At 39.8% G+C, this 24,347-nt stretch overlaps 1 protein-coding gene and 2 long non-coding RNA genes across 4 annotated transcripts; 1 reads left to right on the top strand and 2 right to left on the bottom strand.

The window, feature by feature from the left end:
• Window positions 1-3,170: 3,170 nt before the first annotated feature.
• LOC105027662 lies at window positions 3,171-6,279 on the bottom strand. The gene is made up of 2 exons (XM_010899843.5): window positions 5,464-6,279; window positions 3,171-5,064 (listed from the first exon to the last, which is right to left on the bottom strand). The coding sequence occupies exons 1-2, from the start codon at window positions 5,950-5,952 to the stop codon at window positions 3,952-3,954; spliced, it is 1,602 nt and encodes a 533-aa protein (XP_010898145.4). The 5' UTR covers window positions 5,953-6,279; the 3' UTR covers window positions 3,171-3,951.
• Window positions 6,280-10,975: 4,696 nt separating this feature from the next.
• On the bottom strand, window positions 10,976-13,556 carry LOC114830306. Of its 2 annotated transcripts, XR_003777985.2 has the most exons (4): window positions 13,391-13,556; window positions 12,778-12,922; window positions 12,226-12,274; window positions 10,976-11,841 (listed from the first exon to the last, which is right to left on the bottom strand). It is a non-coding gene; the product is annotated as an uncharacterized LOC114830306 (long non-coding RNA). The 2 variants fall into 2 exon arrangements; XR_003777984.2 differs by having other exon boundaries at window positions 12,226-12,922.
• Window positions 13,557-19,044: 5,488 nt separating this feature from the next.
• Window positions 19,045-20,448, top strand: LOC114830305. The gene is made up of 2 exons (XR_003777983.2): window positions 19,045-19,451; window positions 19,609-20,448. It is a non-coding gene; the product is annotated as an uncharacterized LOC114830305 (long non-coding RNA).
• Window positions 20,449-24,347: the final 3,899 nt, after the last annotated feature.

Here is a 24,347-nt window from a genome sequence, read left to right as displayed (position 1 = left end):
AGGTTTGCTCTACACTTGGTCTGAGGTAATGCAGATGATGGTCTACTCATGTCCACTCCCATGCCTGCAGTGACCAGCGGGGGGGGGGGGGTGTCAGTGACATTTCTTTAATAATGTATTCTAACTGATTAAACGACTGAGCAACTGTTTAGATGAGAAAAGGAATGTTGGTAGTGCTGTGGGAAAGGAAGTATGAGGTGTTGAGGTAAACATGAAGCTCCAGCAGGACGGGGGTAGATGCAGATCAATGGGTTTTAGGAGAGGGTAGGGGAAGATACACAACAGGGGGTAGGAAGGATAAGGAACATAGGTGGTTTTATGGTGTGACCATGTGGATTCCTAACCCCACCCATTTCTCTATAAGTATTGAATGTATTTCCCAATGCTTTAGAGACTCCTCGGATGATTATGTATGTAAGCGTTTGATGCGTCTCTCTTATTTGCAAATAATAAATGAAGTGTTAATTTGTGCCAAGAGTATTTCGTCTCTGTACTTCCTTCTAAAAGAGTTCTGATCGATAAAATTACCATCACGGGGGGGGGGGGGGTTAGCCTGCCACCACATCCACCCCTGCCTCCCCAGGTGGAGAAGCAGTTGTCCTGTTTGGGCAACGAGGTCGCTCAGAATGTGTATGTCTCTCAGTCAGAAACAAATGTCAATGATCGACTTGGGTGACCCAGATGGCTTTGGGTTCTGGTACTCAGTCCAAATCCCTGTATCCTTTCCTCCAATCTCCTAAATGCAACCTCAGGCCATTAAGGAAATAACATGTTGTCTATTCTTCTGTTTTTTATATTTTGATCAGAGAACGTTTAATAATGTTGGATAATTCTTCTATAATGTGTACATTTTCAGTTGAAACCCTGTATTGTTAACATTTAAAATCTACTTTTTTCTGTTATAGGTGTTTTTCATAGGAGTGTATGTGGTAGTTTTTTGCGGCAAGAAGAAAGATTTGAAAAACAACATCCCCTTTATTAGGGAGAAATCCTACAACACCCTGAGGGTTATGGTAACATCTGTTAGACATGGTTTAGACATCTGTCTAAACCATTCTCTGAAGAATGTAGTATGGAAAGGTACCATTAAGTGTTAAAATATACATTTCTATCAGCACATAAAAGAGACACTTGGATACAACTCAAAAGTCTCTGTATAACAACTCTCAACCCTTTTCCATAGGCTGGATATAAATTTAAAATGAAGTCTCCCCAGCCATGCGTCTATCAGTGCTTTAAACACATGAGGGCAGTGCAGAGTTGCAAACCCCTTGAGCAAGGTTAACAGACTGAATCACCGCCACAAGTATTACCTGTTTCACAAGATGCGTGAAGGATTATGGGTAGCATTTTCCGTTTTAAAACTGAAGTTTTAACCTGTTTTTATTCATGTTTAAAATATGTAAAACAAGTGATTAGTGTTGGTTTAGTGTTTACATTGTTCTATTGTATTTGACAATATTTTATTGTTAATGAAGTGGTGCAACCATTGCCCTAATTGACTGTGGCTGACAAGACTCCTGTGGAGTTTTTAGTACATTAATGTAATCATCCACACAATCAACATGGAGCTTCTTCGCAACACAGCTTGATTCCAGCACTGGACACCAGCTGAAAGCCCTTCAGGTAAATAGTCATTTATCAGCTTTGGTGTTAGGGAGAGCCAGTACTGGAATGCTGTATGGCAGTGACTCATTTGATTTGCTGAGTGTCAAGACAGAAAATTTAGTACAAGTGTTGGCTGGGAGCAGCACGATATTGGACGGGAATACTTGCACTTTATAGAATACTTGCACTTTATAAAATACTCAAGCGATCTACGGGTTGGACCATGGAACATCACTAAGCTCTCTACTGGTCAAGCCTGAATTACACTGAAGCGGACGTGAAGTCAGAGCCTTTTTTCAGTTCTCGCGAAAAGTTGAAGAGGGCAGTCCGCTATACCAGCCAGCTGCCACTGACAGTACAAACTATACCAAACCATAGAAGTAGTAGTTGCCTACTATCCAAGAAGTAACCATGCATTGGAACCATGCATTTCCAGTATTTCTGCTTGTCCTTCTAAATGCAATGACCTCCTCCCATTCTACTATTATCCGTCAAACAGTTCTTTTGAACGATTCTGTCTCTCTTCATTGCCCGGGAAAATGTCATGGTGTTCATGTGTGGAGGAGGCATGAAAACCTGAATCAGATCTTGGTCCGACACGAAGACAGTGAGCTCAATGGAGACCTCTGTCTCATCATCCCCTCAGCTGTGTACAATGATAACGGTTACTATGAGTGTGTCTGCGACAACAACGTTTTACAGGATGTGAAACTAGAAGTTTTGGTCCCCGTGAAAATATCTGCCAAGGTTGGCGACACTGTCACACTTAATTATTACGGATTGACAGACAAACAAATTCCTTACAATGTCTCGTACACAAAAGGTAATATGACAGTTATGTCTGTCAAAGAAGATAATTTGACCACTGGTCCAGGGTTTGAGAACAGGTTACATGTGTCCAAGGATGCTTACAAACAAGGAGACCTGTCCCTTACCATCGACAACATACAGCTTTCTGATCAGGGCATTTATGAGTGCTTCTTCAATTTAGGAAATAGGGGAAATCCTGATGCTGTCATTCTCACAGTCAAAGACACTCAAGAAGATGAATCCACGTGGTGGGTGGCATTGTGGATATGGGTGGGGATATTCCTTACTATAGCACTACAGACTTCAGGATTTTGTATTTATAAATGTTATACAAAAAAAGAAGGCAGCAGAGAGGGTTTGGATGATGATTTTACAGAGGATGAACCTCTGAGATGGGGAGAGAAAAAGAAGATGGATGATTCGTATGTTAACTTAGAGATGGAGGAGCTGGCGGTGCACATCTCGACAGCTGAACGTGTTTCCCAGAAAGACGAAGGGACGGGAAGGACAATACAATAAACTCTGTGAAACCACCAGGGAAATATATCCTCTCATGAACGATTGATTATTGATTAATAATAAAATGTTTCATGCAGAATTCTGTCTTTTGTCTTCATTAACAATGGATGCTGTTGGTATGTGTTAAAACCACACAATATTTTCAGTTTAAAATAACTCAATTCAAGGCTGACAACTTAATCAGGCTCGTCATAAAATACAGCCTAAAATCGTTTAGGATGAGGATTCTCTATTCAGGGCTTCTTTTCATTCATGAACTGAAATAGAGAGACTGTCCATTTCACAACAGAAGCCATTCCGGACATCACAGGTTCAATATCTCTGGCCCAGAGAGTTAAATTCTACTAGACTCTGGTTCAGTGGGGGTTCCCTGCAGTAACTCTGACCAGTACAGACATCACAGACTATCTGGTGTTAAGACAATGATCTGTATCTGTAACATAGACTATCTGGTGTTAGACAATGACATAACTCCTTAAAAAAACACTGAACAGCATGTTTAATCCGGCCTTACTGTGTTTCAGCCCATCACTGCAAGATGATGAATAGATGTTACACTATAACAAGTAAACCAAATGAAAGCACGTTTCCAGGTGGGCTGGGGTAATTAGAATGTTCCTTTGGTTGTCCACAGGATGAAGCATTTTGAGTATTCATGAAAAGAGTTAGACTCTGTTCTCAAAACCGGTTGGTTCTGTATTTTTCCTGTTTTACCAACTACCCCTTAATACAGGATATACTTTGGGGAAAAAACATGAAATATTTCTCTGAAAAAAAAGTTTATATTGTCTCCAAATTACATACTTTGATCTCTGTGGCAATATGTTATTATTTCTGTAATGTACTGATGAAAATGTTTCCCCTTCTCCTGAACCCAAATTATCCACACAATAACCATCAATTGAACCAAATGTAAAATATTTTTTATGATCTAAAGTTCTCTATAATATTCCAATAGTACTTGGGCTCAGGCCTACTCAGGCTTTCTCCTTTTTGGATGTATGATGGATTCATTCACTGACTGTAACTCTGGCTGGGTGGTAAGGAGGTCAGATCAGGTGAGTAGCGTCTCGACTCCGGCCTAAGCCTGGTGGCCTCAGCAACTCTACTGCTTCCTCTGGTGTGAAAGACTGGGTGGATGTGGTGGTCGGTGGAGATGCCCCCTGGTGGTCGGTGTAGACACTGCGTATGGGGGAACATGTAGGCTGCCGTCTGTATCTGCAAAGCCTGCAGGACCCAGGGGTTGTAGGTCGCTCCATGCATCCATGCTATCTGAGCCTGGACCATCTGTTGGTACAGGGCCTGGGCTTGGGACTGTTGGGCTTGACGGGCTTGGGCCAGTTGGAAATGCTGGGCTTGGGTCTGTTGGGCCTGTTGGATTGGGTGAGATTGAGGTAGTTGGGCCTGATTGGTTTGAAACTGTTGGACCTGTTTGGTCTGCTGGGCCGGGAATAGTACCTTGGGGACCTGATGTGCTTGGTCTGCTGCCTCTTTGAACTGGACCTGGCTGACACCCAGCTGATGGTAGGTGGAGGGTGGGAAGACCTCCGAATGGGCTACACTGGAGTGGGGACAGGTGGTCAGTGAACGTCCCAGGGCTGGTTCTGATACCTGGCAGGATTGGTTATGTTTGACTCTGACCCAGCCGTGGTGGGCTGTAGTGTTGTTGCTCCTACTGACGTTCTGCTCCGCGATGTTGGACCTGGCGCACGGCAAGGATGCCCCGGCCACAAAGGTCACATGTGAGCTCGTGATGGAGGAGGTGGCCGGGGTCGGTGCTGGGATTGGGGTGGTGTCGGGTGGGGCGTTGGCAGCGGAGGGTGTCATTAGGTGGACCACTGAGCTGATCTTGGCAACCAGGTCCTTATTGGCCCGTAAAAGATCCACTTCCTCAGTCTGGACAGCCCAAGTCTCACCTTTCCCAGGAACGGAAGGCGTGTTTGGAGGGGGAGGGCCGGGATGACGAGGAGGAGCAGGGATGACCCCGATGATCATCACGTCTTCATCCTCCTCCTCAAGCTTTTCTTTATCCACCTCTTTCTCATCTGCCTCAAACACCTGGACCTTGATGTTCCTCAGAAGCTTCTCCTGGTGCTGCCTGAAGCTGTGATGGTAATACATGGACAACTGAAAAACACAGACAGACAGGTTAGATTTATTAATAAAGATAGAAATTCCTAAATATGATCAAATTAAAGCAGAAGTGCTAAAACATTACAGCAGATTTAAATGTAATGATAACTACAGCAAAATGTAATAAGTTTTGCACGTTAGGCTTAATGTCCCCCCAAAAAACTATGCTGTATTTCTGAGTAGCGCACAACTTTTTACCAGTGCTGTTGTATGCGAAACTGATAAAATTGTAGGCTATAAGGTGCAATCTTTAATCCACAATGAGATACAGTAGGAGATAACCTCACAAATGAATTATTATTATTCAGGATATAATCGTCTCCACATTAGTCATAACTACAGCAAGAACACATTTAGCTAGACTTATTTCTGTTTAATCAACTAGGCCCATACCTTTGAGTTTGGTGCAACTGAGGTGAGTTTTTGAAACCCGTGAAGCCTTAGTTGTTGTTCGAATTCCGTAAGGTTGAGACATGAAAGTGTAGGTCGTATGCTTTTTCTTTGCAACACCTCTGTGATGAACAGTTCCTCGTCAAGCAACATGTGAATGCCGTTCTTGTCCCATGTGGCCGACTTGAACAAGTCAGAATCCACTATTTTCCACAACCTCGTAGGGAAATCTTGATTGAAGAAGGAATTGCTAAATTTCACGACCATGTCCGGCTCATAGCGAGGCCTCTTCCGACATCTGAACATAGGTGGCGCGTATTTATCCACACGAAAATCGACGTCCCCAGCTACATTGTTTGGAGTTTCAGTGTCTGCTAACAGCGTATTATTAGACGGTTCATGAACCGTTAGTTCTATGATTACTTCTCTTGAGGGTAAGTTCCCACTGTCACAATTTTTCAGGTGCGATTGTTCGGCCGAGTGAGTCGCCATATCTTCCGAATCTATAAAAATGATCTAGCTTCACATGTAGCCTACTTTCCAATAGGCCTATCACACTGAATATTTTGTTGTTATATTTAAATGTAGCACTGGTTTTAGAAATACATAGCAGGTGATTGGCAACGAGGTGACATCATAAAGAATGTGTAACTTTTCGCGCGCGCAGATAACAATGTAAACAAAAATCTGCAAAAAACAACAACAGTAGGTGAAAAAAACAGTATTTTTTCAGAAGTATTTCTGAGCCAATGCAGTGATTTCCTCTACAGAATCGTGTCTGTTTTTAATGCAGTGTCGCCAGACGGCACGAAGATCACGGCGATCCAATACAGGTTTTCGGCCTTGTCCCTTGCGTACAGAAATGTACTTGGGTTCTCTGAATATTTTAGTGAAATGGGCTCCAATAGACAACTGCAATAAAATGGCAAATTTAAGTGAACGCAAGTGTTACGATTCCCAAGTTAGCATATATGTCCTACAGGGGCGTCGTTTATGGAAATAGCCCCTGTTCTATTCATCTCTATTTCGAATCGTGCGTTAAAGCTGATGTTTAACAGGGTCAAAATGTTTAAAAGGGTCTAAGGACTCTGGTTGAAAGTAGTGAAGGTACTTAAATTATTTAATACTGTTTTTCTTTTATAGTATTTTGCTACTTTGGGATTTTTTTATTTATAAATAAGAAGAATATTAAGTCTTAGTATACTCAAAAATATAAAATGTTTTACTTATAATTACGCTGGCGCTGAATTCAAAAGCATTCATTATAAATGTATTTAATTGGAGGCATCTTCCACTCCACAACCGCTAATATGAATGTAAAACATAATTAATCCATTGGTTTATTATCATAAACAGGGTGACGGTCCCAGCCGGAAGAAAGAGAGAATTTAATCCACTCCATCTGTTGGGCTGTTCTAGACATATATATTGCGAGAGAGGGAGACTCATGCAGAGCTACAGTATGTACCAGAACAAATACATTCAGCATTATGATGTTGGCAACGCTAGTCTTAATCACTTTAAACAACAAATCTTTTTGTATCACAATCCTTTTCATTTTTTTGTCTCAGCCCAAACATTTTTTCAAGAAGAGGTATCTGGAATGTTACATTCTTGAAGTGGTCATGGTCATTCCCTGAGTTTCATGTGGTTTCAAAGATGCGACTATTTTGAAGCCCTGGTTTACCCAACTGATGTTCACCTCAGTGTCTCTGATGGTATTTTTTCCCCAATAATATTTACTCATTAATTGCACATGTCATCTTGTCATTAATTCTGGTGTTCATGCTGGTGGTACGGTAAAAATCGTACCCCTTTAATATTGTGGTGGTTAATAACCCTGTATGAGATTTGTGTGTGGGGCACACTCTCTAAAAAGAAAAGGCCCTATAAGTTCTTCAAAGAAAATGTCAATAGGGTATTGTAACCTGGCCTTGCCTCCCCTCCATACCAGCGCTCGGCCTCATCGGTCCCCGGGCTGCCACCGGGCTGCCACCAGGCCCAGTTCCGGCTCTTCAGTCACCATTATGCACACCTGGAGTCAATTCCCCTTGTTAACCTTTCATATTAGCATAGTGCTTCTGGTATTTTGGTCATTTCGATCTAATTTCTTTTGCAGAGTAAAAGCTTGGTTTTCCTTGTATCTACTTCTATAATTGATACAGCAGGACAAGCAACCATTTTAATTGTCAGTTTTATGAAACAGTAAACACTTGGCATTCATCCTTTTAAAAGGGTTCTTGGAAGATCTTAGGGGCTCCCACCCACTTCCAATATGTAAAGAACCCTCAAATCCTTTTTTTTTTTGGTTTACTGTTATGATCCCACAATCATTTAAAACTATATATTAAGGCCTATATATGAATATGCCTACATTTAAATACATTTATGGTCCATTTTTAAATGTTTAAATTAAGGTAATTCCCATACCTATTTTGTATTTTTCGAAGCTACAGCAAATAACCCTAAGTGACTACTTCAAAATGGTGAATGTCCTCAGTGGCGCTGCCCATGCTAAAACAGACCTATAGACCCTGAACCCTCGATCCTGTGTCCACTGAGGATTACTACATTCATCAAAAATGTATTACGTCTTCAGCTGCTCAATGGCCTCAATCATGTTCCCTGTGTCTGACTGATTTTTATTTCTTTGCTGAGTGTTTTCACTTATCTCAGTGGATTGTTTGGTGATTGAGGAAACATCAAAATAAATTAAAAGGTCAAACAGAACCTGTGACAAGCATGGTTTCAGATACCTGAGCACATATTTTACAAATGTTCTATGTTTTTACAGGAAGGTTTATTTCAGGTGCAATTGAGTCCTCCCCTAAATCAACATCTGAGTTAATTGTGGACATTAAACTCAAGGCATATCAGAACTGGCCTAATCATCCACTGTAATTCTTTTAGAATTCTTTAAATCTTCTCTCCCTAGCATGGACATTTCGTCCTGATGTAGCTAGAAGTAGCTTCCATAACCCCACCAGAAATTCTGTTTTTAGAAAAATTTCCATTTTCACTTAAGATGCCAGCAACAAAAGTTGGGACAGGGGCATGTTTTCCACAACACTCTGTGTTTGGAAACTCAGGAGACCAATTGCTGTAGTTTACAAGTGAAATGTTTTCCCATTCTTGCTTGATATTGGATTTTGGCTGCTCAGCAGTTTGGGGTCTCCTTTGCCATATTTTTCATTTCATAACACGCCAAATGTTTTCAATGGGTGACAGGTCTGGACTGCAGACAGGCCAGTTTAGCACCCAGAATTTTTTACTACCGAGCCTTGCGTTTGTAATAAGTGCAGAATGTAGTTTGGCATTGTCTTGCTAAAATAAGCAAGGCCTTCCCTAAAAAAATACATAATCTGGATGGCAACATATGTTGCTCCAAAACCTGTATATATTGTTCAGCATTAATGGTGCCTTCACAGAAGTGCACTAATGCACCCCCATACCATCACGGATACTGGCTTATGAACTGTGTGCTTATAACATGCAGAATGGTTCCTCCCCTCTTTAGCCTGGAGGACGATTCCCAAAACCAATGACAGTTTTCCACTTTGCCTAAGTCTGCTCGGGTCCAGAGAATGCAGTGGCGTTTCTGGATCTTGTTTATGCAGTTAGGTCCCAAATTATTTGGACACTGAAATTGTTTTCATAATTTTGGCTCTGTACGCCACCACAATGGAATTGAAATGAAACAACCGACATGTGCAGACTTTCAGCTTGATTTCAAGGGGTTAAACAAAAATATTGCATCAAGCTTTTAGGAATTGCAACCATTTTCATACAAAGTCCCCTTATTTCAGGGGTTCAAATGTAATTGGACAAATTAACACAGTCATAAATATAAAAACAGTATTTTTTCAGAAGTGTTCCTGAGTCCATGCATTGATGTCCACTACAGAACCATGTGTTTTTTTTAATGCAGTGCTGCCTGAGGGCCCGAAGATCTCGGCCATCCAATATTTGTTTTTTCGGCCTTGTCCCTTGCGTACGTATTTCTCTGGATTTTCTGAATCTTTTTATTATATTATGTACCGTAGATGATGAAATTCCAGAAATTGTTGCAATTTTACATTGAGAAATACATTTTATTCTAAAATTGTTGCAATCTTTGCCTGCACAGTCTTTCACAGAGTGGGGAACTTCTCCCCATCTTTACTTCTGAAACACTCATCCTCTCTGGGATGCTCTTTTTATACCCAATCATGTTACTGACCTGTTGCCAATTAAACTAATTAGTTGTGAGATGTTCCACCAGGTTTGTTTTTTCCATTACACAACCACTCCAGTTTTTTTTTTGCCCCTGCTAGCATTAAATTCAAAGTGGGCATATATTCTTCAAGAAACAATAACATTTCTCAGTTTGAACATTTGATATGTTGTCTTTGTAGTACTTTCTATTGAATATAGGATGTAAATGATTTGCACATCATTGCATTGTGTTTTTATTTACATTTAACACAGCATACCAACTATTTTGGAAACAGGGCTGTGGCTTTAAACCCATTTGGAGTTCTGGAAATGTCTTAAAATTCTTGAATAATTCTGGACATTTTTTTATTTCATTCAAAGTTGTTGTATTTTGAGTATTTAAAATACATGGAATAACTGGGGGTTCCAGAGGAGTTTTGACAACCACTGCAAAAATCCACCCACCATGTAATCTCCAGTCCAGAATCCAAACTAGTAAATCTACAGTACCTTGCCTCTGGTAGTAGCTACATGGACATCTGTTAAGATTGAACATTTTATTTCTTGCTGATTTTCTTTAAGTCCTAGACACACAAGTGTGCAGAGGGAAACACTAGATACCTTGAGGGAATGAGGACCAGACTACTTTCAGGGCATGTCCTCCTGAGTCAGTTTACTGCTCCCAGTACCTCTACAGTTCCAGCCAATCTCACACAATCTGAAAAACAACCCATCAGTTTGGCACCAAGCTTCACTGGTTTCCATAATAGCTAATATTGGCCTGTTTTATCCTCTCTATGAAACAATAACTGTTTTCCAGTCTGAATGGATGCTGTCCTGTGGTTGGATACAGCTTTGACATATACAGACTCAGTCATTATCATGGCCCTTATGGTCTGTATGTGTGTTTGACATGCATACAATTATTTGAATTACCTCTTTGTCAGTCATTCTTCAATATTCATACTTAAATTGTCTCTGAATAATAAATAGTAATGTAAGATATTTCAGCAATTAGACAGGAAGGGGTGTAGTATATGAACAATAAATGACAACTAAGGTTTGTTCTTAGGCACGATGTGACGCAGAATGCCTGGATACAGTTCTTCACATTTGTATATCAGCCATTCACCTGAAACGTCCTGCGTTATTACTGTTAGAAACTTGTTACTTACTTACTTACCAGATCCTATAGCTAATGAACATTTAGTGTTTGAACAACTCAGTTTATAATTCTATAGTACTAATCAGGTGATAGAGTTAACAACATTAAGATCTTGATTTCATCACTAATGTAAATTACACATTTCACACTAGTGTTTAATCAATTTTATTTCAGACCGAGGCAGGATTTCAACTGGGGAGTTTTAATTGTTCTGCCACAGTTTTACAATGTTGGTGATATTATATTTTATGAAAGAATCATGACCCCAAAATAAGTGTGGTATACAGGTCCAGTTATTCATGTGATTCTCATATTATAAATTGTTCCACTCACCCACTGGTGTTATCTGTTCATCCAATTAATTTTACAGAACCCTTTTTGCATTGGCACTAGTGGGAACGGAACCTAAGAAGAAACTTAGAGAGTAGACAGCGTTTGAGGGCTCTAGGGGAAATTCATAAGAATACATTACCTTTTTGGTCCAATATTTTAGCATGTTCCAATTACTGGCGGGTCAGAATCCAGATCAGCTGCACAACCAGGTGGACAAAGATGGGTGACCAGGTGGCCCATCATCATTGTGTAGATCTGCAACACAACCAGGTGGACTTTGAGCAGGGACAACTAGGAGGCATCAGGCCAGGTAACCCTCAAACACAGTCCGAGGACTTAGGTTCTCTTAAGATTCAACAGGACACAACAGTAATTATCAGGGGCATTCCTCCAAAAGGATACTTCAGAATTCAGACTGACCCTTGTCCCCCGGCACAAACGCAGCATAAAAACTAAGGACTGAGACGGGGGTGTTGGAGACTATGTGGTATGCAGTATCTAAGTAATACTGTGGAATAGTTGAATACACAGATGCATGTTTGGTATCAGTAGAAGGATAAGTGACATGTGTCTCTGAGCATGTTTAGCCCGGTAGTGTTCTCAGTAGTCAGGACCCACGGTGGAACATGGTGATCCAGAACCCTGGTGGCCAGAATTGGGGACAGAGTGTAGGGCCCCAGGCAGTCAACCTGGAAAGAGGTTGAGATGAAGAATGGAAAGCTATGAGACAGGGAAGTGACAAAAACAGTGACTTATACTGTACAGTTTGTCTGGTTATTATTATTTCCTTAAGCAGCAAGGCCCTTTTTATTTGGAATTGATCACCCCACCCACCGTTAATCTGTACAAATGTTTTACATTTGAGTCATTTATCAGACACTATTATACAGGGCAAGTTACTGTAGTATTTAGGATTAGGTGCCTTGCATAAAGGCAGAGGCATGTTTCCCCATGTAACCTGGAGAATTTTAACAAGCAAATGACTCTAAAAGCGAGCCTACTCTCCGGTTTTCCTAATTACTGGGTGATGTGAGCGGATATATTGTTCTGTTAATATCTTTCAGTCCCAGTACCGTTGCAATGGGCCTTGTCTGTCCTTTGGTAGTCTGCAACATCAGAGCTCTGAAAAAACAAGAGATAGGACCTTTGTGGTGAGTGTTGGGATGGACTGAAACATTAAAGATAAATAGAGCAATTAAGATAAATGAATGAAATGTTTTGTAGGTGAGATTTTTATTTACCAGGTATGTTGCCTGAAAAAAAAGTATAATTTAGAGCATCAACCTGGGAAATAGTTACAGGAGGAGAGAATATCAACCAATTGGAAGCTGGGGATGATTAGGTGTCCATGCTGTTATGATATTACGTATTGCCATCACACTGGTAAACACTCCTCCCCTTACAATCAGTGACATGGGACCTATGGAGACCACAAACAGTCTGGATACCCATTTACCATCCAATCCAAATCAATGCCCCTTTTTACTTATGCCTTACAAACACACCTGTAGTAAGAGAAATTGTAGTCTGGCCTGACATCCTGATCTCTCCCACAAGGCAACCTTTATAATAAAAGCAGTACATACATTGTGTGTAAACTAAGCTGACATAGTCAGCCTCCATACCTTATAGAGAAGAGTTGGTGGTTAGGCTACCTGCTCTGCTGGACATTATGGCCTGTCACACCCACAACGGTGTATAGACCAGCTACAGGATGATCAACAGTTAGTGGGCCCTGGTTCTTCACACTTATCCTGGTACATCTATCTCCTAGTGGTGAACATAAAAAACTGAGTAATTTGTAAGTCAGTATTCAAGCAATTGAATCAACCAAGAATCAAGGCAATTTAGGCTATATCAGTATCTGAAGCAACTGAATTGAATAAATACATGATTCATTGGTAGCTATGGTTGCACTTGTTTACATTGATTAACTAACAAGATACACATTACTGGCAGCATTTGCTATTACTAACGATTAGGTATGAGACTAACTTAGCAAACATTATGTTACTGTACTGTTATTTAGCAAAAACAATTGCTGACAGCACACTTAAGCATAAGTAGCTTTAGGACTGGAGCTAGCTGCTGTATCTAACATTTTGCCGTCACTTGTGTCCACAGTGTCATCATGTTAATTTGGTTTACATACAACAAACATCTAGATAGCTAACATACATATAATACGAAAGTAATGATGTTCACTTTACAAAGCAAATTTAGCTAAAGCTCTTATACCTGAATCAAAATGATGTGCAAGCCAGGATGTCCTGAATTAGAGCCGATACCCCGTCCCGTCGAGGCGGTTGGCAGCCTCTCTCAATAATTCTGAGAAGCTTTTCTGGGAGCCATATTTATTTATTTTATATAGACTTAAATGGCATTCTCTTAAACCACAACGTTACCAGCCCATCAATGTCACGCATAAAATCAGTGCGTGCTACCGCCGCCTAGTGGCAGAACATACAAATCTCCACACGCATTTGCAGATCTGTCACGTGTCACATGTAAAAAGACAGCGGATGAGAGGCCCGTCTGAGTTGTAACTGATGACTTGTCTGTTTAAGCGTTTACAGATTTGTTTGTGCATTTACAGATTTGTCCACACATTTACAAATCTAAATACACTTACAAATATTTTACACATACAATTCTGATTACACAACTCTCCACACACATTTGTAAATATTTTTGCTTCAATGATGCCCCCTTACACATCATCTGAAGGCCGGTGGGGTGAGTGTGCCCTCTAGTGTCCTCATGGTAAACCCTTCACATAAAATGAGTCTGTGGAAGAATCTGATGGCATACAATGGTAACTCGCATTGGACTGTTTAAACTCATTTATACCATGAGGGCTCCCAATGTTATTTTTACTTTCTCATTTATTATAGTTTGCTATTTTTACACAATAAAATAAGAAATATGTATACTTACGTATTTAGATTTATTGGCATTGTCATGTTATCTCACAAAGGCTAGTTGTCCTTGTAGCTGAGATTCTACAGATGTATAGCATTTCATTGTAATATAAAGGAAGGCCAATTTAGAAGCAAAAAATGTGAAGATGGACAATTAAGGGTTAAATCACGTGCAATTGTCACAAGAGATTATTTTGTCTGATCATTGTAATGTATTTAGGAGGAAGAGCTACAGATATCCAGGACAAACCTTTAGCTTTTTATAGGGACCTAATGTAACTATTCTAATGGGGAGACATGTATGGTAATAAGCTTGCACATGTTCAAATTTAGCCTTAGACCTGATGGGTTGAAATGGGACCTATCCATCTTTTGAAGATTATTATTAACAAAAGCTGATGCTTTATCTCAAGTCATTTACCAAGCCATGGCATTAGATGTCCCACAGTTAGTCTGTAAAAAGAAATTAATAAAATATTTTTTCATATGGAAAAAGAATAATCATCTTAAAGAAATCTTATCAATACATTTGAAATCTTAGGTCATTATTCGTACAAAGATAAAAATCCATTATGAATTTCTTAATGAATATTACTTTCCTGTGACTCCAAAACAATATGCTATTGTCTTTAAAGCAATTACCAGTGGTGTTATAGTTTTACTAAGAGGTCCCATGGGTAAAAACTGTAGTGCAGTCTATTAACACAAAGGATACATACATTGACTATGGTTGTTTATTGAATAACTGTACAACTAGTAATCAGAAGATACAATTTGTCTTACTTAGGAACTCAGTAAGACAAATTGGGTAATACTTTCCCTTAAGTTGATACTTATTACTATGTAACTTCTATGTAAAAACATTAACACCTTGATTAACAACAATGTAATACCACAGGGATTACGTTTAATTACTATACAATGATTTATCAGTACAGGTTATTAGATTGTGGAAGAACTAGAGGTAATTACAAAACATCCTGTAGGCGGTTATTTCAAGTGTGTAATTACACGTGATTTTTGTTTTAGTAATTACACAGTCTTGTTGCTCATGTAAGTAAATCATATTGGAATTACACTTTTGCAGTTGGCTCGGTTGCACCATGAAACTAGACCAAAAATTTTGCCAATGAATGTAACGACAAAAGTCTGAATCATCAAGACACCCCAAGAAAGGGCAGCTTCAATTGTAACAAAGAATGTTCTACCATTAAATATGGGTTCCATGACTTTCAGGAAAGTAGTGCTGTTGTAGCTTATTTTAAGTGTAGCTAATCCTTACACAGCCGTTACTCCTTCTGTTAGATGCATAGTTTCAAACATAACCTGCTCTCCAGGTTTCGGAGGTAAGTGTCACAGGGTGCAGGAGTAAGGAACCAGGCGCAGGCGGAATGTGGTCGGTTTTGATTTTTAATAAACAAAATCACACACGACCAAACAACAAAAGTAAAGGGCTGACTTAAGCAGCAAAACGACTGTAAAAAATGGTTCTAAAGAAACGTACACTTAGCGGCAACACACACGACGACAGCAAGCACAACAATGATCTACGAATGCAGGGAGCAGAGGGGAAACATTTAAACACTTACAAATGATGTGACCGGGACCTGGTGTGCATGATTAAAATGGGAACTAAGGAGCACGGTAGGGTGGCGCTGCTGCTCACCGTACCGTGACAGTAAGAGCACTCTTACATGTTGTGCAGATATTTACTACATATTACACATCCCGCCTAAAATGGGAAGTTTAAGAAAATAGTTTGATAGTTCTGAAAATGTGCAGGAGGCATCTTTAACTAACACTGGCCACAATGTTTTCTTCAATCAAAAGTTATGTAAGGACAATATCAATAATTTGTAATTCATATATACCTAGGAAATTACACTGTAGTGCTTGTCAGTTTAAGATGCATTCTGTTTACAAAGCTATTTTTTTAAACCTCCCATTTTAAGCGGGATGTGTAATATGTTGTGTACATATCTTTAAGTAGAATTACTCTTACATCTGAAATCTGGAGGGAAGGCTATGTTAGAGGCTCAGCATTTGTTAGAGGCTCAGCTCAAGCAGTACAGTAGTAGTGACAATTACGTTAGGATCTAGCAGTAGGAGTGACAGCTATGTTAGGGTTAGCTACAGAGACAGCATCTTCTGTCTAGATACAAGATTATTCAAAAGCATTATCCTTTAAAGAAGCAAATAAGTGTGGTACAACGCTAATATTAACCCTTACTATTCTTTTTTGTAACGTGATGAAACTGATGATGTTTGGGATTGTGTTTATTCCAAAGTGTTCTGGATTGATTTTTCCAATTGAGTATTTGCTATGAATGTAATGTACACTAACACCTCAAATTCCAATTTACCATTTTTATTGAAATTCACACAGTTGAATGTTTTAATGTACTCTGAAATTAAAGCATAGAACAAATAAACATTTGGAAACAAAATAAATAATGGAATTGTTTTGTTTAACAAAATATTATCTATATTTTTGACTCATTTTAGTAGCCACATATTGCAGATGTAACAGTTGAACACACTCGTGGCATTCCTTCTGCAATAGAAATCAAATATCGTTGGGAAAGGTCTTCCCAAAACTGTTGCAGACATTGCCACAAATGTGTTGCACTTGTAGGTTGCTTTGCTTTCACCCTACTGCCCAGTTCATCCCAAACACGCTTATGGTTTAAGTCTGAATCTGTGCCGACCATTCCGTGATTTGAAGGCTACTGTTCTTTTCTTGTAAGGTACTTTCTGGAGTCTGGAGATATGTTTTGGGTCATTATCTTGCTGTAGGATAAACCCCTGACCAACTAGCTGTACACCAGAGGGAATTGCATGGCACTCCAAAATGCTGTGGTAGACGTTTTGGTTCAGGGTGCCACTCACTCTGTGCAAGTCGCCGAATCCGGATCCAGCAAAAGAGACCCAGATCATCACCCTTACTCCAGCTTGGGGCATTCTGATTAATCGGTCAATAAGACCTTCCAATCTTCAGTGGTCCACTGGTGGTGCTTCATGGCCCAGGCAAGCCTCTTTGTTGTGTTGCCATCTTATCAATGGCTTCGTACTTCCACATGACCTGTCAAATCTTCAGCTCGAAGTCTTCTCTTCACAGTTGAAACTGAGATTTGCTTACTTCAACCAGTGTTAAGCTGTGCTTAAAACTGCTGTTCTGTGAGCCGTCTATCACGCAAGCTGTTGCTCAGAAACCTGTCTTCTGATTCGGTTGTGGCTTTGGGTCTGCCATACCTTTCAGGAAAACTGACAGGAAGTGCCTTTTGATAGTGTAGGAAATTGTGCCCACTAACACCTTGGCTTTCTTTGCAATTTCTCTGTAGGAAAGACCTACACTTAAGGGTTATAATGGTGTGTCTTCCTTTGTTAATTGCCTTTTTCTCACCATTATGATAGAAATATACTACTTCTTGGAGTACGATACTATCCACATAATTCTTAAGAGGGCGAAATAACACAGTCTGTTTTCATCCGCACTTTTATACAGACAGGGGGTTTGTAAGTAATCAGCAAAAGTTGGAACACCTGGAGGAATTGTTAGCAACTTTCCAAGCTTAATTTGCATCAATTGCTGCAGAAGAGCTATAAGTTGTTAACCCATTATTTGTCCCCTGATAATTCCTTTTTTTACCAACTCTGAAATGTATTTTCTTTTCTTCAGATTTTGTAACTTTAACTTTTTTTTTTTTATCTCTGGCAGTTACCGCTTACCTTAGAAACATTTCAAGTTATTCACTAGAGCTGAACTGCTTACATTTCAATATAAAACAGAAGAATTGTGATGTTCTAAAACCTGACCAATAGGGTGTCTACTTGGGCTAACTTGATAACAATATCTTTAATAACAAAAGGGCCACCTTTTCAATGAATCTGCTACTTTTTTTTTTGCCACGTATTACATTCACCAGTACAAGTTTGCCTTTCAGAAGCATTTAGAACAATATTGTTACGATAAAATATTGTTTACATTATAAATTGATATCAGTTGTATACCTCTGTCTCTGTAATACGCTTTTTGTTTGTTTTTAACCCCCCTTGGTTCTTGAGATCAAAATCAAACTTCTTGAAAGCAAAAGGTTAAGAATTAAAATATGGCGTTAGATATGTCGCAATATTATTTGTGTGAACAGATATACCGTGTGTAAATGTGCAATCTGTATGAAGAGTGACAATCCGTGTGAACACATTGACAATCTGTGCGTAAATTTAAAATCTGTATGAGAAGATTGGCAATCCGTAGGTAAATTTGAGATCTGTGAACACAAAATACACGTTTAAATTTTACAAATACATGAAAAACGTATGGATCTCAATCCTGCACAAATTGAAATTCTACGCGTACGGATTGCATTTTACACACAACTATACTTATTTTAGCCCACGTCTTGTATAACTGCGTTTTTGTCCTTGTCGCTGTGTATTAGCCTACATCTGTATATTACATCGGTCCGTATATACACAGAAGTAATTCGACAAATCTCGATATTAGATATCCCGGACATGCCCAAAAAGTAAGAAAGTGTATGCATCAAGACATTTGTATGCATTGAGGTTTGCTTTCGTATAGACGCCGTATAGACAAACTATTACAATAATTGTGGAAGGCTCTAGATCATCCACGTTCCTGTTAAAAGGTCTGACAACTAAAAGTGCAAAACACAACAACAAATACGAAAACACTTCAACAAATCATGAAACACAACAACAAATACGAAAACACTTCAACAAATCATGAAACACAACGGCAAATACGAAAACACTTCAACAAATCATGAAACACAACAACAAATACGAAAACACTTCAACAAATCATGAAACACAACGGCAAATATGAAAACACAACGGCAAATACGAAAACACTTCAACAAATAATGAAACACAACGACATTAACTTCTAACGGAAAAGGTAGGGCCTATCTAGCAGAGGACAGAACCTCCTGACAGAAGGACCGCCTGTCTTTTAACAGGAAGGAGGGGTGAAAAATACGGAAAAGCGCCTATTTTCAAAACATGAGTACTCCCGAAGATACTTTCGCTATTATAATGAATTATTTTGATGCAGGGCATACATACGACGTGGTAGTTGATATGTTGTCAAACAATCACAACATCAGGATGAGTATACGCACTTTGAAGTTACGTTTGAGAGAAGCAGGGTTGTACAGAAGGAAAAACTATTCACAACTGGATGAGGTGAGACGTGCCATCCTTACAGAGCTGCATGGCCCAGGGCAACTATTCCGCTATCGGACTATGTGGCAAGTACAGCAAAAACACAATCTACGTATTAAACGACACACAGTGATGAAACTGCTGAAGCAACTAAATCCACAAGGAACGGATGCGAGAACAAGACGGAGGTTTGTGAGGCGTACATATCACTCCATGGGTCCAAACTACATTTGGCATGTAGATGGATACGATAAGCTGAAACCCTTTGGCTTGACCCTCTCAGGATGTATAATTTAGTTGTTAGATGATAAAGATACAAAAACAATGTTGACTTTTCCTTTTCAGAAAAAGCAACTGCTGTGTCCCTAGAGGATGTCCGGCTGTTTGCTACAGGGCTCGCATCACTTCCACCTGCTGGAATAACACCACTACCATGCATCGAGTTCTTACCAAATTCGCCATTCCCTATGTCAAACACCTGTGCAAATGCCCTAAAGCTCCTTTTCCTTGAGACCTACAGTGTCTTTTAGACAAACATGGAGTTTTGCTTACAGAATTCTCCAGGCTTTGGGTGCATTTAATGATGTGCCAAGTCTGGATTTTGCCCAGTCTTAAATCTGTAGTTTATAAAGCATAAGAGTGCATGCTCAGTTCAAAGTATTTTAATGTGTATTATTTCTGTTCATTACTTTGTTCAATGAAAAATCACAGAAAAAATGTTAAGTACAGGTCACATTACAAGTAACAGTAAAATTGTACTCAGCTAAAATGTATGTAGTTTCACATTTGAAACAGTGTATAACATGTTGTGCTTGCAAACAAGCTTGTTAACAATACCTCTTGAAAAGAACCACGTTTCTTTGGTTGTTCAGACCTACAATTGACACACAGTTAACTCGATGGTGAATCCGAAAATAAACAAATATAGTTTGGGAGTTACATTTGAGTTTAATGTATGTCTCCACTCTGATATGACACTGCATATACTGAACTCCACTTGCCAAACATGATACTCAAACAGCTAAGCCACATTTGAGAATGTTTTCCTTTAACATCTGGCCTTTAAGAGTGGACTGCAGTAGACCATATTTATAGGCCAGCTATTTCTTTCAAGGTGACATATAGTTCTGAGGCTGACTCCCAATTATGTGGCTGCTGTAATCCATTTCGCTCAACAGTCTGTTGTTCCGTTGTCTTCTGAATGTGTTCTGCTTTATTGTTATTAACACGCATTACTTGTCACTATTGCTGTGACGAGTTTGATTTAAATCCTACTATTGCAGTTTAGATGGTTTGAAATGGTTGATGAATTTGCAACAGGGATTTCAATTAAGTCAGTGATGAGGGCAAAATATCAAGTCCCATTCACCTGTGTTCCTCCCTGCACCATGGCATGCCCATTTCTGAATGACGTTTTGGATGAAGAAGCGCTGATATTTAGACGTGCTTTCAAACGTGAGAGGGTGTTTCGGGACAGATCAGACCCTTTAGCTTTTCCCGACGAGTACCTGCATGAGAGGTATGGATTTACTGGAGATGGAATCCGTTATTGTGTGGCACTGCGTTTTTTTAGAAGCTGCATGTTTGTATATGCCGTGGGACATGCCGAAATTCTAAATAAAGGCACTATTTGCCGTTGTGTCAGAAGTGTGTTTGGCACTGAAATCCTTGGCACACATCTTTATTACCTTCGCTGGCCACAGAAGAATGTGCTTCATCAAAGAGATTTCAGGTAACATGAATTGCAGATTACAAAAACGTGTTACATTACAATAGTCACAGGATATACTCAGACTATTTTGTGTTACAGCTTTCCCTAATGTCATTGGTGCGCTGGACTGCACACAGATCCACATTAAACGCCCCTAAGGGGCCCATGAGGGAGATTGTGTCAACAGAAAATCCTTCCACAGTATCAATATTTCATGTAAAAATTAGCCCAAATGTATTCTGTGCATGACATGTATACTGAATAGGAAACATTGCATTGTTTCAGATGATCTGTGATGCTGCCTGCATCTTTACCAATGTGGAGGCAAAGAGTCCATGACTCCAGAGTTTTAAGGCCCAGTACCATTTCCCAGCGACTATCACAAGGTAGGCCACACACATTTCACTGATAAACACAATTGTGTCAAAGGTTTTACTTGTGTAGTTGTAATGATTACATTTTGTATTCTCAGGTGAATTATCTGGCATTCTGCTGGGAGACAAGGGTTATGCCTGTGAGACATACCTTCTCACTCCCCTTGCAGACCCTCAGACAGCAGCACAGCAAGGATAAAATCTTGCCCATGCAAGAACAAGGGCCTGAATTGAGATGGCATTTGGCCTTCTCAAGTCACGATTTCAGTGTCTCCACCACCTGAAGGTCACCCCAGACAGGGCCTGTGACATTACTTTAGCCTGCACGGTCCAACACAATATTGCCTGTCTGAGAAAGGAAAGGGGTCCAGCAGTGGCACCGGAGATTGAGTGGGACAATGCAGCTATATTCCCAGATGACATTAATGGCAGGCTGGTCAGAGACCAATACATTATTTCAGATGAGTGATTTCATTGTCTTGTCCTTCTCCAATAAAGGATTGTTTGTGTTACTCCTTAATTAGGCCTAATGTTTTATTCGATATTATAGTAGCTTACTTTGGTTTCATAACCTCAATTTTCATCTCTCCTCACTGAACTAATAACTTTGCATAGTGTAGTGTACATTCATCACACAGGGAACACCACAATGCTTCTTAAGCTTTTTATTTTAGTGCTGTCACTTGCCAGTTTGGAGCTTGGGAGAGAGAAATAAAAACATGATTAATACATTGTTTTACAGATGAGCTAACAGTGTGGATTGAAGTCACTTATTTTTCAAGTTTCTGGATTTTCCTCAGTGTTCTATTCTTGATTTCTATACCAAGGTCCAGATCCTGGAGAGTCCTTAAACTTACAGCAATCTGTGCATCTGCCAGCTCTATTTGCTTGTTCAGATGTCATGTATACAGACATCTTACAGACATCCCCCCCCCCCCCCCCCACACACACTCAAAGACACCTACAGTACAACCAGCACATTTAGCACACAACGAGATACAGCACTGAAACCGACACATAAAACAAGCATATTAAAAGCAATTAAAACAGTGTAAAACTTTTCTAGAAAGTAGATATTTTTAAATACTTACGCATTCAGTCGGTCCGCTATTGTCTGCCAGGCTTTTTCTCTCAGTTTAATAACAGCCGCCGTATTTCCTTTTCTGCACATTATATGCTTTACCTCCTCATAACTTTCCATTATTAGTTGCTGCTCCTCGGGTGAAAAATATGCCGCACGCGTCTTCTCCATTTCTGAATCAGTGAATCTGTGATCGATACCGTGGTCTATTCAAGAACGCCGTGGACGTGCACTTATCCCGACTATCTACACCTGGCTTGACATAGCTTCACCTTCTCATCCTGGCTCGGCAAACGTGCAACCGATTAAGCCGCGATGAGCGGATCACGCTAAGTCAAGCTGCGCTTTTTCAGTTATCCTGGATTTCTTCATTCTACTTTTGTGCAACAGGCCCCAGGTCTGCTCCGCCCACAGAAAATGTAATCGCTGTTTGCAAACACAAAAACGAGGTAACAGGCATACTCAAGATGCCTTTATCCGCACTTCACATTGTGGGTAAGGGTTGGGTTGTGTTGATACCGGTTGATACCAGTTTATACCTGTTTCACTAACATTAACGCGAGACATATTGCGTATTTATTGAAGTGTGTTCGTTAAGCAAACATTTCGCTTGTTAGATTTTTTCTGAAAAAGTTGTTTTACGAAAGAGGACTATCGGCATCCCGCTTTCTGTGTCAAGGATCGGACTAAGGCACTGCGCGGGCACCAGCTCTAACAATGATGAGTTGTTCTTTAAAAAAGGGTGTTTTAGTTATTTTCCTCTTTTTTATTCCACCTACGGAATCCTCAAGTGTTCTACTTCCTGCAACTACAGTTGTGAACGGTAATGTTACAATTTACTTCGTGGGAACATGCGACGGGAAAATTGAATGGAAACATCGTCAGGCGACTGGATTAAAAGAATATAAAGAGGATTCTAGATTGGTCGCTGGACATGATCAAGTTACTGGGTTCCACACAGAGTCGGGGTTTGAAGACCGGTTAAAACGTGTGAATGAATCTCTTTATCTCAGCATCGTTTCGGTTGATTTTAACGACAGTGGATGGTTTGAGGTGTACTGCAATGGTAAATTTCTGCATGAGGGAGAACTAAATGTTTTGTCGCCCATTGAAAAATTTGCTTATGTTGGGGACAGTGTGACCCTTCCATGCCACAGCTTAATTGACAAACTGTCCAAGGAGAGTGAGAAATACATTGAATGGACAAAAAATGGACATGTGCTTATTGTCACAGCAGGAAATGCAACTTATGGTCCTGGGTTTGAGGGCAGAGTGTCTGTGAGCATGACAGGTTGGAGACGGGGAGATCTTACCCTCAGTCTCACCAGTGTGCACAGTTCTGACCAGGGGACATACCTATGTTCCTCCAGACCAAATACTGATAGACAGATAGGAGAACCAAAGGCGGTCACTCTCATTGTTGAAGCAAAGCAGTCCGAAGTAGCCAGACATTGTGTGCCATTTATGGTTTCACTTGTGGTCCTGCTACTTGTGGTCAGTGTTCTTGCAGTGTTCTTTAAGTTTGGGTTGTTTCAAAAATGTGTTCAGCTTTTCAGTTTAGGGAAATATTGTGCAGGACGTTTGCTACAGAACTTAAAATTGAAGTGTGTCAAGAACTCACCACTTTAGTTTAATGACACTCTTCAATGTGCCTTTTGCAATCCTTCAGGTATTTTAATCATGTGCATTATTTGTGAAAGTGAACAAACATTTGTAATGTAATATGAAGTGTGGTTAGCTATATATTTACATGTTTAGATCATGGAGTGTTGCCAAAAATCTCAGGAGTATTTGTTATTTTTGCTGTTTTTCTGCTGGAAGTCCTTTAATGTGTGTTGTATTCTGTATAGGACATGCTGCCAAGTACTGCTTAACAAAACAATATAATACATTTCACATGAGGGTGTAGCAAATTTGA

This window comes from Esox lucius, chromosome 24 (genome assembly GCF_011004845.1).
Source record: "Esox lucius isolate fEsoLuc1 chromosome 24, fEsoLuc1.pri, whole genome shotgun sequence".
Lineage (NCBI taxonomy): Eukaryota > Metazoa > Chordata > Actinopteri > Esociformes > Esocidae > Esox > Esox lucius.
Note: the sequence above shows the minus strand (reverse complement) of the source record. Positions and strands in the feature narration are given on the sequence as shown.

Excerpts from the sequence above, each read along its gene's own strand:
- LOC105027662 (XM_010899843.5), bottom strand. The coding sequence starts at position 5,952 with ATGGCGACTCACTCGGCCGAACAATCGCACCTGAAAAATTGTGACAGT. Across the intron at positions 5,065-5,463 it reads CAGTTGCACCAAACTCAAAG|TTGTCCATGTATTACCATCA; the intron begins GTATGGGCCTAG and ends TGTGTTTTTCAG.